The 16,278-nt window shown below is 39.8% G+C and overlaps 1 protein-coding gene across 2 annotated transcripts in view; it reads left to right on the forward strand.

Annotated features, from left to right (window-relative positions):
- Nucleotides 1-7,836: 7,836 nt before the first annotated feature.
- TTC1 (tetratricopeptide repeat domain 1) overlaps nucleotides 7,837-16,278 on the forward strand; it is a 48,436-nt gene continuing 39,994 nt past the window's right edge. The window contains exons 1-2 of one of the 2 annotated variants that reach the window (XM_004009032.5): nucleotides 7,837-7,872; nucleotides 8,945-9,307. In XM_004009032.5, the coding sequence (XP_004009081.1) occupies nucleotides 8,975-9,307 (333 nt within the window). In that variant the 5' untranslated portion in view covers nucleotides 7,837-7,872; nucleotides 8,945-8,974. Of the gene's footprint in view, nucleotides 7,899-8,944; nucleotides 9,308-16,278 lie in introns of both variants that reach the window. The other variant, XM_004009031.5, reaches the window with a different exon arrangement.

Here is a 16,278-nt window from a genome sequence, read left to right on the forward strand (position 1 = left end):
TCTAGTAGAGGGAGTTATTATAATCAAGTAAATAAATACTTAAGATTGTTACAGATGTGATCAGTGATATGGAGGAGACAGGGTGATGTAATAGAATGAACTACTTAAGTGCTACTGAGGCAAGACCTGTAGAATAAGAATGAGCAAACCATGGGAAGAGCTGTAAATGACATCAGGCAGAGGCAGAAAGGTCTGGAGGTGGGGAAAATGTGTTTTAGGAAGACAGAGTAGTCAGTATCCAAGAGGGGCAGTGGTACAAGACAAGGTCAGAGAGGTGGCTAGGGACCAGCTCACATGGGCCTTATGGGTCATGACAAGGAGTTTTAGGTTTTATTCTAATTAGCCTGAGAAGCCAATGAAAGTGATTGAGATACATATAGGGTTCGCATGTTTAAAAGATCAGTCTGGTTACTGCATATTGAAGGGATTATAGGGGGAAAGAGTAAAAACAGGGAGGCCAAGGTTGTAAGGATTACCTAAAATTACAAAGGTTAAAAAATGAGCATACCTCCTGACACATAGAATTTCTCTACGAATGCTAGTTAGCTGTTTTCCTGAAAAATCGAAGCCTGTCTTATCTAATAGACAGTGGCTTCATGTGGCTGTTGAGCATTTGAAATGTGACTAGTGCAATCATGCAAATGTATTTTATTTCATATTAATTAAATTTAAAAACTAGTATTTGACTAGTCACTTCGAAAGTACTTTTTAAAAACTTGGATATATGAATCTATTTTTTAGCTATAAATTTTATGAAATCTGAGTACAGATTCAACTATTTTTGATGAAAATTTAATGTCCAAATTGAGATGTTCTATAACAGTAAAATGCACACATGATTTCAAAGATTTAGTATGAAAAAGAAAATGTAAAATTGTTAATAATTTTCATATTGATTACATGTTCAAATTTAGGACATACTAGGTTAAATTAAATATTATTTAAATAAATTAATTTCACTTATTTTACTGTTTTTAAAGCTTTAAAAAAAATTTAAACTAACATATGTTACTGAGTCCAAGATTACTACTTCTTGCCATACAACAAGCTAATAAATTAAGAGATGAGATGTTGGGACAAGGAATAGAGACTTTATTCTGCAATCCAGCCAACTGAGAAGATGACAGACTAGTGTCCCAAAGAATTATCTTCCCTACATTAGAATTCAGGCTTCTTTTATGCTAAAAGGAAAGGGGGTGTGGCTCGATGTTGCAAACCTTGGTGCCAGAATCCTTTGTTCCTGCCTTCCCTGTAGGTCTGTTTGGTAACAATGTTCCTGTAAACCTCCAACAAGACAAATGTCATTCTTTGTTCTGTGGTCTTTAGAGGAAAAGTGTTATATCTTTAAAGGTCAGAGCCTTGAGAATGGGTTCTCCTGTATATTGCAGGCTATAGGCAACATTCTTTTACAAAGGTGCAAAGCCAGCATGACTAAGCATGGGCCACAGAGCACTTGGGTTAGAGCTAAAGAAATAGATCCAATATGGAGTCAGGTTTGTTCTTGTGTGTTACACATAAGTGTCTCACGTGTATTACTATTGGACATGCTGGTCAAACAGAGACAGAAATCTAGAAATTTAAATGCACAGGATGTTAACTTGTGACATCTTGATTATGTCTCCTATCTAGAAATCTCAACTTGAAGACTAGAACTGGCAAAAAATAAAAAGCAATAGCATCTTTTGGAAACACTAAGAATACAGAATCTGCATGTTAATTATATATTTGATGTGTATCTTAACCTCAGGGAATTCTTTTGGCATCCCTGACTATTCCTGGATATTGGACCTTACTTTAGCAAATTCAAGCACTCCAACTCTGGGAGAAGGAGCCAGGACTTAGAGAACCTGCAGGTGTAAAGCTGAATCCCCAAAGCCAGGCTTAGTAACCTTGTGGTATTATTATATCCACTTTGAGCAAGAGAAGGATCAAGTAAGTCTAGCATAGATTGAAATCTCCAGCTCCAGGGAGCATAGATGCACAGAGCCTCCTAAAGGTTTAGGACAGTGTATTCATAGTAAATCACTGGGAGAGGTAGGAGTGATTTCCATCTCTGCCTGCAGATTCTCCACAAAGCAATTAAATAAATTGCTTTAACTTAAAGTATAGTTAAAGTTTGTACCGGGGTCTGTATGTAGTGCTTTAGGTTTGTCACCCCATTTAAACTTCATGAAACTTTCTGAGATAGGTGCTAAGGTTTAGTGACTTGTCCAAGATCAGTCATATCACACAGCTGCTATGAAGCAGAGCAAGGATTCAAACCCAGGCAGCCTGACACCAGAACCTACACTCTTAGCCCCCATACAGGCAGTAATCCTGTTGACATGCCAGTGACCCAAGGGACCACCCTTGAATATAAGACTTCTTCTCTACTTCCATCTCTTCTAGCCATTGCTGAGACTTGCTTACCCCTTGCTAGTCCCTCCTCTGCTCCCAGCCCTGAGCTAGCAGGCCATGACTAAGTGAGCAACTCCTTATGATTGAGAGATGGGTGTGTGCCACTGAGAAATCACCCAGTTGCTCCCTCCAGAAAGAAAAATAAAGAGTAAATGATTATTTTGCTATTCTCCAGATGTATCACTGTACCCACCACAGGGTCTAGTATGCTGCCTAGCATTCATTCACTATTCATTCATTCATGTTCAGCTTTCATTCTTTCAACAAACTTAGGTGATCAGTTCCCTGTCTTGTGCGATGTGAATGAAAACTTCACAAATACTATCACTATTAGTAATATTACTGGTCATCATTAGTAACACTAATAATCAAGTTATATTACTATTAGTAATTGGTCTTAATAGTGGTAATACTGTAACATCTTCATTAATAATATTTGTGGAGCACTTGCCATGCTAAGTACTATTAATATTAATATCACTTAATTAGTTAGCACTTAGTAATTTTTTTTTCTATCTTGAGCACTTAAGTTTTCTGTGTTTAATTCTCACAACAATGGTGTAAGGAAATTCCAGAAGCCTCAAAATACTACACAACCCATGAGAGCACTGGGTTATTCAGTGTTTCGGCTATAAATTCCTGAAAGAGGGTCATTCACCCATGTGATAGCAGGATGTTCACTGACCCCTTACAACTGTAAACAAAGCAGACATGGTCTCTGCACTGGGAAAATCACAACAGAACCACCCCCTAGATGGAAAACACTTCTTTTCCTTTTACAGAGCAGGGTTGCAAGAACGAAGAGACAAAATCTCTAGTTTCCAGAACTGATTGGTGGGCTTGCATCTCTAAAAATGTTTTGTCTCATGCTCTATACCTCTGCAACACCCAACTCCTCCTCATTCCCCAAAATGCTCCAAAGGTTTTCCTGACGTCCTCCAACCTCTCTTTTTGTCCTTTTTATCCTCTTAATGAATTATTCCTCCTCCAACCGACTAACTCAGATGTGTTCTTAGTGAATATCTACCAAACAGGTTGAACTGCTTGTTTGTTCTTGATATAAAAAGAAAAGAACGGAGTGCTTCTTCCTTTCGGCTCAGTAGTGCCTTCCTTCATCCCCAGTCTCCCAGCCTTCGCCTCTAGCCTGTGAGCTCATGAGGATGGAGGAAGGCAGGGACTGTTTCTTATTAGATGTCCTGTACCCAGCTATTGTCATAAGGCCTGTCATATATTATTATTGTCTCTAATGTGCATTAAATATTATGTGCCAAGCCTGTGGGTCCTTGTCTTCTAGTTTATATCATTTTCTGCCAAAAAACTGAAGAGGGAGTAACCACTGTTTTGTTGTTGTTCAGTTGCTACGTTGTGTCTGACTCTTTGCGATCCTATGGACTACAACATGCCACGTTTCTCTGTCCTTCACTATCTCCCGGAGCTTGTTCAAATTCATGTCCATTGAGGCAGTGATGTTATCCAACCACCTCATCCTCTGTCACCCTCTTCTCCTTTTCCTTCAATCTTTCCCAGCATCAAGGTCTTTTCCCATGAATTCACTCTTCACATCAGGTGACCAAAGTATTGGAGCTTTAGTTTCAGCATCAGTCCTTCCAATGAATATTCAGGGTTGATTTCCTTTAGGACTGATTGGTTTGATCTCTTTGCAGTCCAAGGGACTCTCAAGAGTCTTCTCCAACACCACAGTTCAAAAGCATCAATTCTTCAGCACTTAGCTTTCTTTATAGTCCAACTCTCACATCCATCATGACTACTGGAAAAACCATAGCTTTGACTAAATGGACCTTCGTTGGCAAAGTAATGTCTCTGCTTTTTAATACTCTGTCTAGGTTTGTCATAGCTTTCCTCCCAAGGAGCAAGTGTCTTTTAATGTTGTGGCTGCAGTCACCAGCCACAGTGATTTGGGAGCCCAAAAAAATAAAACCGGTCTTTACTTCCACTTTTTCCCCATCTATTTGCCATGAAGTGATGAGACTGGATGTCATGATCATAATTTTTTTAATGTTGAGTTTCAAGCCAGCTTTCTTCACTCTCCTCTTTCGCTTCATCAAGAGGCTCTTTAGTTCTTCATTTTCTGCTATTACAGTGGTATCATCTGCATATCTGAGGTTGTTGATATTTCTTCCAGCAATCTTGATTCCACCTTGTGATTCATCCAGTTCAGTTCAGTTGCTCAGTCATGTCCGACTCTTTGTGACCCCATGGACTACAGCATGCTGGGCTTCCCTGTCCATCACCAACTCCCGGAGCTTACTCAAACTCATGTCCATCGAGTCAGTAATGCCATCCAACCACCTCATTCTCTATTGTCCCCTTCTCCTCTCACCTTCAATCTTTCCCAGCATCAGGGTCTTTTCTAGTGAGTCCATTCTTTGCATCAGGTAGCCAAAGTACTGGAGTTTCAGCTTCAGTATCAGTCCTTCCAATGAATATTCAGGACTGATTTCCTTTAGAATAGACTGGTTGAATCTCCTTGCAGTCCAAGGGAGTCTCAAGTCTTCTCCAACACCACAGTTCAAAAGCATCAATTCTTCGGCACTCAGCTTTCTTTATAGTCCAACTCTCACATCCACACATGACTACTGAAAAAACCATAGTTTTGACTAGACAGACCTTTGTTGACAAAGTAATGTCTCTGCTTTTTAATATGCTGTCTAGGTTGGTCATAGCTTTTCTTTGAAGGAGCAAGCGTCTTTTAATTTAATGACTGCAGTCACCATCTGCAGTGATTTTGGAGCCCCCAAAATAAAATCTGTCACTGTTTCCATTGTTTCCCCATCTATTTGCCATGAAGTGATGGGACCAGATGCTATGATCTTAGTTTTCTGAATGTTGAGTTTTAAGCCAATTTTTCACTCTCCTCTTTCACTTTCATCAAGAGGCTCTTTAGTTCTTTTTCACTTTCTGCCATAAGGGTAGTGTCATGTGCATATCTGAGGTTATTGATATTTCTCCCGGCATTCTTGATTCCAGCTTGTGTTTCATCCAGCCTGGCGTTTCTCATGATGTACTCTGCATAGAAGTTAAATAAGCAGGGTGACAATATACAGTCTTGACGTACTCCTTTCCCGATTTGGAACCAGACTGTTGTTCCATGTCCAGTTCTAACTGTTGCTTCTTGACCTGCATACAGATGTCTCAGGAGACAGGTCAGGTGGTCTGTTATTCCCACCTCTTTAAGAATTTTCCATAGTTTGTTATGATCCACACAGTCAGAGACTTTGGCGTTGTCAATAAAGCAGAAGTAGATGTTTTTCTGGAAGTCTCTTGCTTTTTCTAGGACCCAACGGATGTTGGCAATTTGATCTCTGGTTCCTCTACCTTTTCTAAATCCAGCCTTGAACATCTCTAAGTTTATGGTTCACATACTATTGAAGCCTGGCTTGTAGAATTTTGAGCATTATTTTGCTAGTGTGTGAGATGAATGCAATTGTGCAGGAGTTTGAGCATTCTTTGACGTTGCCTTTCTTTGGGATTGGAATGAAAACTGACCTTTTCCAGTCCTGTGGCCACTGCTGAGTTTTCCAAATTTGCTGGCATATTGAGTGCAGCCCTTTCACAGCATCATCTTTTAGGATTTGAAATAGCTCAACTGGAATTCCATCACCTCCATTAGCTTTGTTTGTAGTGATGCTTTCTAAGGCCCACTTCACATTCCAGGATGTCTGGCTCTAGGTGAGTGATCACACCATTGTGATTATCTGGGTCATGAAGATCTTTCTTGTATAGTTCTCTTCTGTGTATTCTTGCCACCGCTTCTTAATATCTTCTGCTTCTGTTAGGTCCATACCATTTCTGTCCTTTATTGTTCCCATCTTTGAATGAAATGTTCCCTTGGCTCCATCCCGATTTTTACATATGAGGTACATTTATATATTAAGCTTAGAAGCTTTAAGTAATTTGTCCCAATGTCACACAGCTAGTCAAATGGCAGAGCTAGAATTAGGATTCAAATAATCAAATCATCCACCTAGAGCATTTCTCACAGTATATAGCACCTAATAAGCATGTAATCAATAAAGGCTAGCTACTAGAACTATCATCCAAAGTTGGACAGCTATTTAAAAAAACTTGACATTGTAATGTGTCTGTTGAATTTATTTACTTTCTTAGTTTTGCTCTGAAATTTACAGCGTATCACAGCAGAATTTAACAGGACTTCTTAAAGATCATAAGACCTAACCACTTAACTTTTTGAAGGTCTTACTGTATTTTAAAAAATAAAAGATATAAAAAGGTTTCTAAAATTCTGATATATTTTTAATATTTACTTTTGGCATATTAAAACTTTTGATTTACACAAAAATATAACTGTATGTATAACCTCATTCAGACACAAATTCAAAAAGCAAATGTTATACCCTTCAGTGAAAAAGTCACTTCCAGCTTTCTCTGCAGTAGGGTCTGTGAATTATAGAAAACTAATATTCTGCTGTTATCCTTGGTTATGTATCTGGCTACCCTAAAGGGATTCTGTATTCCTAGTGGGCAATGCTTGGGGTCTAATTAATATTCAGTAAACATCTCTTGAATGAATGTATAGGCCAACAGTTCGCTTTTGGTTCCAGGACTGCTTAACACTCTTAAATATTATTGAGGACCACAAAAAGCTTTTGTTTATGTGGGTTCTACCTATAACTGAAAATATTGTAATATCAGTTTATTAATTCACTTAAAATAACAATACGCCCATTATATGCTAACATAAACAATCTTTCAATAGGTAAGTTTTCCGAAACAAAAAATGTACATATAGTGAAGAGTGGCATTGTCTTACATTTTTGCAAATATCTAGCTTAATGAAAGACACCTGGATTCTCGTTGCTCCTGCTTTCAATCCATTGCGCTATCACAGGACACATCCTCTGGAAAAATCCATTGTACATTCATGAGAGGAGTATAAAGTGAAAAGTGAAAGTGAAGTCGCTCAGTCGTGTCCGACTCTTTGCGACTCCATGGACTGTAGCCCACCAGGCTTCTCCGTCCATGGAATTTTCCAGGCATGAGTACTGGAGTGGGTTGCCATTTAACAACTTATCAACACTGTTTTGATCTAGCTGTAGACCCCTTTCGACGGAAAAACAAAAACAAAAACACAACACTTTGAGAAAGATCAGAGGGAAAACTATTTCTGAACAAGATTCATGCTTTAGGACTCTTCTGTACACAGCGCAGCTGGCATCTGAGAGGTCAGAGCTGAGAAGTAAAAGGAACACTATAGAAACAGCCTTTCTCTTTTCCTTTTTTCCTCCAGAGCCCGCAGAGTCTCGCCGTAACCCAAGATGGCAACCATCGCACATTTTCAGTCCGTACAGTGACGTGATAGAGCGACAGTGCCGCACCCTCTCCCTGAGGTTTTACTACATTTCCCAGGATGCTTTGCCAACGACGACGCTATTGGCCGGCGCCGACGGAAGAGCACCTGACTGAGCGGAAGTAGAGATCTCAGAGGCGAGGAAGGTGAGGACGAGAGGAACAGGGAAGCCGTGAGTAGCCACATGGGTCTCTAGTCTTGGCGCTGAGGGACACAGCTAGGGGAGGAACGTTTGGGAAGTGTGAGGGTGGCCCTCCTTAACTCAGGAGCCTCAGACTCCTGTGTTCTTATACTAGGCCTGGGACCGGGGATAAACAAAACGTTGCTGTGGAGGCAAAGTCTCCGTATTAAAATTGTACTGTTTTAAGTTTTCTTGGTACGAGATAGGGGCGAATTCGGGTTCTGTCGCAACCCAAGGGTCGGCGTGATTTTACTGCGACCGGAAGAGTGAAGCTGCTGAAGGTCTGACTCAGCTTCTACAGTACTAGTTCTCAATTGGCTGCACCTGAAAGTCACCTGGGATGCCGTTTTAAAACTACAGATGTCCTGGCTTCACGCCAGACCAGTAAATCAGAATCTGCGGAGTATACAATCTGGTCAGCAAGACTTGCTAAAGCGTTTTGAGTGTTAATGTTGTGCATCCAGGGTTAAGAACCACGCTTTTCCTGGCTAATTCTGACCCCTTAGGGAATCCTGATTAGGGCTACCTGAGCCAAGGCCTCCCTTCCACTGTAACCTGCGTGGGCTGTATCACATGCAAGTGGGTGAAGTTGATGATTGCTCTGTTGACACGGATTATATTTTGAACTCTACCAGAAACTTATTTTTGAGCTTCCTGCGGTGGTGCTGGAAGTTATTTACGACCTAGTTATTCAATCTGAAGAAAAATTAGAAATGCATCGTTTTTCTTGCCATTGTTTTCGCTTCTGCCAATTTTTTGCAACCCTGAAAAACTAGGAGCAGTAGAAGATGAAAGAATCACGTTAAAAGCGGTGTCTCCTATTGGCTTGTAAGAAATTCTGAAAAGGGTAGAAGTTAGAATTACATTTGGCATTATTTGTGGGCTTATGAAAGCCTTTATATATGAATATATAATTGAATCAATGAAAAGAAGTTCGGATGTGATTTGAATTTTGATGCAGAAGTTTGTTGAAATGTGATAGTTAGGATTGGATAGGCAGGTAGATAGCATTACCTAACCTGTTTTCTCTTTGGCAGTTTCAGCTTCACCTCCCTCACTGATTCAGCATGGGGGAAAAGTCGGAGGACTGTAGGGTTCCAGAGGATCTGTTCACTGGTTTGAAAGTTACAGATCCCCAGGAAGCAGAGTGTGTTAACCCTCCAGTATCCAGTGGCAAAGAGCATCATTCCCAGAGCGAACTGCTCAAGGATGTCGACGCCCAGCCCCAGGAAGACCAGGGGGAGGAGGAGTGCTTTCATGACGCCAGTGCCTCATTTGAGACGGAGGAGCCGGGAGCGGAGAAGATTGAGAACAAACCTGAGGATGATATGAATTCCTCCGAACTAGATGAAGAATATCTAATGGAACTGGAGAAGAACATGCCAGATGAAGAGAAAAAGGTAAATATTCTATTTGGTGTGCATGATTTGCCACGTAAACTTTTTTAAAGTGCTTAATTTGATTGATACTACTATCATAGATTGCATCATTTGTGGTAAAGAGTGACTGGCCCATCTGTGTCCTTATTGCTTTAGTAATGATGGATCTGAGATAAATCAATGACGTGGTGGGGCTGCGCTGAGTGTGTCTGCTTAGCAAAGAAATTTCCACTTTTTTCTGTGAACTTTGGGTTCTTATGTTCATCTTGTGTAATTATTTCTTATTATATACCTTTTAGCTTTTTTAAATGACCTTATTGATGGTTGGCTGCTGAAATTCCTGTCGTGCATATTTTTTGGTCAGACTTTAGAATTTGGTATGCTGCCTGTTTGTTAATCCTTCGTTAGCAGAAAATGACTGCCTGAATATCTTGGTGTTGATTCGCTTACAGAGGGCAGTGACTGGGACCTGTGTCATTTACGTTTTATTTTGTTCTTGAGGAACAGAATTGTGTGTGATAGGAGCTCATTTGTTACGCACCAGTATTATGCCAACCACTAAGCTTAAAATGTTGCTTGTGTTTTCATTTAATCTTTACAACATGCCTACAACTACCTCCAGCAGAAACTGTTAGTATCTCCATAAGACAGCAGCTTAGGATAGTACAGTAACTTGCCTGATATCATATATCTATTAAGCAGTAGAACTGTTTCTCAAACCCAGATCTTTTTGATTCCAAAGGTAAAATATAATGCAGAATTTAATAATAAAAACAACTGTCTTCCTGCAAAGCAGATGCACTAATAAAATGTATACTGTCCTGCTACTCTGCCCCTGGGCTAGTGACTGAGCAAGCATTTATTTTGGGAGACAGAGGCTTGGTGTCTTCTATATATTCTTTCTTCTGATCTCATAAGCAAGGTGGCTTAAAGAGGTACTGTAACATCTGAGTTTGTCTGCAGAGAATATAAGTGAGATTTGTAGCTTATGCCTCTGAAGCACTCACTCACTGAACAGGTTATGATGCATTGGTGATGGGCTGAGATGGTAAACATGCAGTGTAATAATGGAAGGGGGGAGGTAGCAGGAAGTGAGGAGAAACATCTTAGGCACTTTTCATTATCAGATCTTTTGGTTTTAACATGCATGTTTTAGCTTTTGTGCTAATGTGTGCCACTAGAGGAGAACGATAAAGGGCAAAAATGAGCCAAGTTCATAAACTACCTTCAGCAGAAATGGCTCAGAAAATTATATCAAGTACTATTCAATAACATTAGAGAAATGATTTTCCAGAAAGTGTTTGGCTCAATTTTCGTAACACTGGTGTAGATATGAAATGACTATGTTAAAATATCAGCAATGCTTTTCTGATACCTTAACGTAGTTTGCCCTGCTATAGTGAATTTTCTCCAGTGCCATTGGTTTGGCAGTTGCGTGATTTGTTACATACTGTACTTCCCATTCTCATTATAGCAAAACATTTTTTGTCTCCTGGCCAGAAAATTTTAAGTTCTATAAATATTAGAAATAATTCTTTTTATTGCTTATAAATCAAATATTCTAAATAGCAGAATACTTTTTAAACTTTTTTCTTTTTAAAAATTAAGATATAATTTACATGTCGTAAAACTTTAAGTTATAATGTGTACTACTCACACTGAGTTTTGACAACTGTGTATACCTGTGTAACTCACATCAGTTGTAGTATTAGCTTTCTTTTATGCTGCTTTGATAAATATCTTTGTGAAATTAGTATTAGGAAATCAGCTAAACAGATGAAGAAATGTCTCTTTGTTGCACATAAGGTTTAGTTTTATAGGTCATTGGGAAAAGGATATGTTTAAGCTTGATTCTTTTAAAGTAGACACAGTTCAGATAATTCAACAACAAAAATAAACACAAAGGGCCACATGGGAAGACTTTCAGTCTCAGTAATAATTTTTAAATGCAAGTTAAAACATACGTCATTTCTCAGATCCAAGCATTGTTTGGATGTTGACAAGAAAAGGAAGTAGGAACTGATGTACTAACAGTGAGAGTTTGAATTGCTACATCATTTCTATGGTGTACAGATAGCAAATTTTTATATGAGCATTTCTTTAGATCAGGGCTACCATGGAACCTTCTGCAGTGATGGGAATGTTCTATATCTCCATTGTCCAATATGGTAGCCACTGGCTACTACATTTTAACAGTCATCTGGCCATAAAGCAGTTAAAATGTGGCTAGTGCAGCTGACAAAATGAATTTGAAAACTATTTTTAAAATTTTAGTTAATTTAAATGGTCACACGTGGCTGGTGAGTCCCATAAAGACACATTGCAGGATCATTCATAATTTCAGAAAACTAGAACTAATGTTGAACAGAGGGTATTACTTTAAACAGTTTTGGCATATTTATGTGTGGTGTACAACGTAGTCATTAAAAAGAGATAAATCTTGTATTGACATGGATCAATGCCTGAATGTTAAAATGAATTAAGCAGGTGTTATAATATGATTTATAATAAATATGTATTTGGTGTTTATCCAGTTCCTGACACAGAGTTCCTAAGACCTTTGACATTTCCTAAGTGAAGAGATGAAGGTTTGTTATTCATAGCAAGGCTCTTTCAACCACATCTGAGTTAATGAGATGACTTTGGGAAAACCCCTAAGGATGAGGTCTGGTTGTCAATTTGGGGCTCTCAGTTCCACCCCACCTCTGGGGAGGGAAGAGATGCTGAAGGTTGAATTAATCACTAATGATCAGTGATTAATCAATCATGCTTACTTAATGAAAGCTCCATAAAACCCCTGCAGGTTGGGGTTCAGAGAGCTTCAGAGTTGGTGAGCACCTATAGATGCTGAGAGGATTCACATCCATAGAGCCTGGAAGCTCAGTGCCCGTTCACACAAACCTTGCCTTACGCATCTCTTCCATCTGACTGTTCCTGAGTTATATCCTGTAAAATAAAGTGATAATCTAATAAGTGAACTCTTTTTCTGAGCTCTCTGAGCCCCTCTAGCAAATTAGTTGAACCTGAGGAGGTTGTCGTGGAAGCTGTCCATTTATAGCCGGTGGGTCAAAAGCGGAGCTGGCAGCAACAGCGTGGATGGACCTGAGTGAAAGAAGCAGAGAAAGGCAAATACTGTATGATACCACTTGTGTGCGGAGTCTAAAAGATAAAGCAACTGGTGACTGTAGCAAAAAAGAAACAGACTTGCAGATAAAGGAAACAAACCAGTGGTTACCAGTAGGGAGAGGGAAGAACGGAGGGGCAGTATAGGGGTAGAGAAGTAAGAGGCACAAACTCCTGTGTATAAAATAAACTATGGGGATATGGCTAATATTTTATAATAATTAGAAGTGGAGTATAACCTTTACGATCATGGATCACTGTGGTATACACCTTTATGTATAACATATAATATTGTGCATCAACTATAGTTTAAAATATATATATATACACATACAAACAGACCCCCCCCAAAAAAAAAAAAAAAAAAAACAGCAGTGACAACCTGGACTTGCAATTGGCATCTGAAATGTGGATGGAGCCAGTCTTGTGGAATTCAGTCTGTAAGCTTTGGGGTCTGGCACTGTCTCCAAGTAGATAGTGACATAATTGAGTTAAAGTGTAGGACACTGGCTGGTGTCCACTGTAGAGCTGGAGTTGCTTGGTGTGGGAGAAACTTCTACACATGTTCTACATGAGCATTGAGAGTAGAAGAGACATGCAGGTGTTTTCTTTATCAGAGGTTAGAGAACAGTCCGGAGAAGGCAGTGGCACCCCACTCCAGTACTCTTGCCTGGAAAATCCCATGGACGGAGGAACCTGGTTGATGGGGTCGCGACTGCACGACTTCACTTTCACCTTTCACTTTCACGCATTGGAGAAGGAAATGGCAACCCACTCCAGTGTTCTCACCTGGAGAATCCCAGGGATGGCGGAACCTGGTGGGCTGCCGTCTATGGGGTCGCACAGAGTCGGACACGACTGAAGCGACTTAGCAGCAGCAGCATAGAACAGTCAGTGATTCCATTTAAGTTAAAAACCTGTCTGAAATTAGTTTATACATAAAAATATGTTTATACAGGAATGCTTGGAAGGGTATACACCAAATTATAAAAAGTGAGTAGCTCTGAAGGATGTCATTATTGGAAAATTTTCATTTATCTTTAATACAATTTTATAATGTTTGCAGGATTTTTTTTATGGTAAGCATATGTTACATTTATGACCAACATCAAAAAAAAAGTAACTCCAATTTGAATATATAAATAAATAAAATTTCCATTCTTTATAACCAGGGCAGACTTTTTACTAAAATAAGTACATAAAGCTGACCTCTGGGGATTTGGGAAAGATTTACTATCATAGGATCTATGTATTGCCAAACGTATCAGGTATCAATAGCTGAAGTCTGTTATTCAAGCTGACTTGACTTGCCCTATGGCTGAGGAGAAGATCCAGGCTCAAGTGAGTGCCAGTTCCCAGCAGAACTCGTAGATTAATTAGGAGTAATGGAGAAGGGAGGCAGTTAAGGTTTGGTTAAAACCGGCAGAATCTCTTCAAGAAAGCTCTGTGTGTGTGTGTCTGTGTGTTTCAGAAGCTGTCTTGAGTATTTGTGAAAACTTAAATGTAGACATGACTACCCAGAGGGATGGGATTTTTAACTCACATTTGAGATGTACTAGATTTGCAAAGCAAATAAATGATTTTTAAAGGCTTGACTGAGGTGGACTTAGCTGGTAGCAGATGAGAATTATTACTATAATAATATTATGATACAAAGATGCTTATAGTTTGGGAAACTATAGAATATATTTCTTTGTGGTGGTATTGATGTAAGAGAATCATTTTTGTGGGCTGCTTATCAAAGTGGAGTTCTCTGGGTGTTCTTATACACACACTAAAATTCAAAGACCACTGTCTTGGAACCTTGCACACTGTCTTCCTTCATTAAGTAGCTGAGTAAGTAAGGTTTTCTCTCTTCTGTGAGGGCCAGTAATTGGTCTTACAGATATCAGAGATTTTATCATTCATTTATTCAAGAAATATTTGCATTTCTTCCACATGCCACGCATTGTTTGAGACATTCAGGAATACAGTGGTGAATAAAACACTCATCTCTCATATTCTAGTTGGGAGGTATGGGTGGAGGTGAGGGGAGTGATGAAAAATGCATGGGGCCTGGAGGGGTGGGCAGGACTACTTTATTTTTTTTAACTGGATTATAATTGCTTTACAATATCTTATTCGTTTCTGCAATACAACAGCGTGAATCAGCCATATGTATATATGCATCCCCTTTCTCTAGACCCTCTCTCCCACCCCCACCCCACCTCTCTAGTCATCACAGAGCACCAAGCTGAGCTCCCTGTGCCATGCAGCAGCTTCCCACTAGCCGTCTGTCTGACACATGGTGATGCACGCATGTCCGTGCTGCTCTCCCCATTCGACCCGCCTTCTCCTTTCCCCTCTGTGTCCGTAAGTCCGTTCTGTATGTCTGCATCTCTGTTCCTGCCCTGCAGGTAGTAGGTTCATCTGCACCATTTTTATAGATTGCATATATGTGTGTTAATATATGGTGTTTCTCTCTCTCTCATGTACTTCACTCTCTGTTACAGATGCTAGGTCCATCCACATCTCTACAGCTGACTCAATTTCACTCCTTTTTATAGCTGAGTAATATTCCATTTTGTACCTGTACCACACCTTTTTTATACATTCATCTGTTGGTGAACATCTGTCTAGGTTGCTTCATGTAGGCAGGACTACTTTAAATTGGTTGGTCAGGGAAGCCCTCTCTGGGGACGTGCCATTTTAGGAAAGACTTCGGGGAAAAAGGAGTCAAGTGTGTGAGGATCTGATGGGAAAATATTCCATATAAAGGGAGCACTTAGTGTGAAGGTTGTACAGTAGCTGTAAACTTGCTATATTTTTGGCATGGGCTTCCCTGGTGGCTCAGATGATAAGGAATCTGCCTGCAATGCAGGAGACCTGGGTTCTCTCCCTGGGTCAGGGAAATCCCCTGGAGAAAGGAATAGCCACCCCCTCTAGTATTCTTGCTTGGGGAATCTCATGAACAGAGGAGCCTGGCAGGCTACAGTTTATGAGCGTGCAAGGAGTGCAAAGCCCGGGATCTGGAGCAAAGTGATGAAGCAAGAGAATGGGGTGATGAAGTAAGAGAGAGTCTGATGATGGAACACCTTGAGAGCCGTGAGTAAGGAATTTGAATTTTTTTTCCGAGTACACAGATGGAAAACAGATGGGAAATTTTAAGCCAGAGGAAAGATGAAAGTTATTAACCTTTTATTGAGAGTATTCTGTTGGTCATGGGGACAGGGATGAGGCAGAACACTTAGACCAGTTAGGGCCTAATCTGTAGCCTGTGAAAGATTGACGGTAGCTTGAACTGTGAACTGAGTGTAGATAAGTGAGTACTTCAGGATGCATTTTGGAGGAGGAGTTGATGAGACATACTGGCTTCCTTTGGGAGGGCTGGACAAAGGAATAAGCATGATTCCTTGGCTTTGGCTACCTGGTAGCTGGTGATGCCCATTAGAAATAGGCAGATGGTGGAGGGCTTTTTGAGTTTGTCAGGTCTCTGGTGACTTCATTTTTGTGTGCAAATGAAAAAGGTTTTTTATTTTAAGCCGGAGTGCAGATTGCATCCTTTTAATGGATTTGCTCCCTGTTGCCAGTTGTTTGCTCATTGAATTCATTTACAAAAAGTCTGTTGCTTGGTGAGCATGGACTCAGAGCATGTTGTTTCTGCGATTTTAAAACATTTTCCTTAGGTTCTGAAACTGTAAAGGATTGTTTTTTCCTTTAGGGCTGTTTAATCTTTAACCAGGAATAGTTACTGGTTTAGTGCTGAAGTTCTTTATTAGTCTTTCCCCGTCACTCCCATATTTCTTAAATCACACATTACTTTATCCTTTTGATTTCCATGTATCTACTGCCTCATTGCATTATTTTTTTTTTAAATATGATTTGTTTTA

This window comes from Ovis aries, chromosome 5 (genome assembly GCF_016772045.2).
Source record: "Ovis aries strain OAR_USU_Benz2616 breed Rambouillet chromosome 5, ARS-UI_Ramb_v3.0, whole genome shotgun sequence".
NCBI classification, from domain to species: domain Eukaryota; kingdom Metazoa; phylum Chordata; class Mammalia; order Artiodactyla; family Bovidae; genus Ovis; species Ovis aries.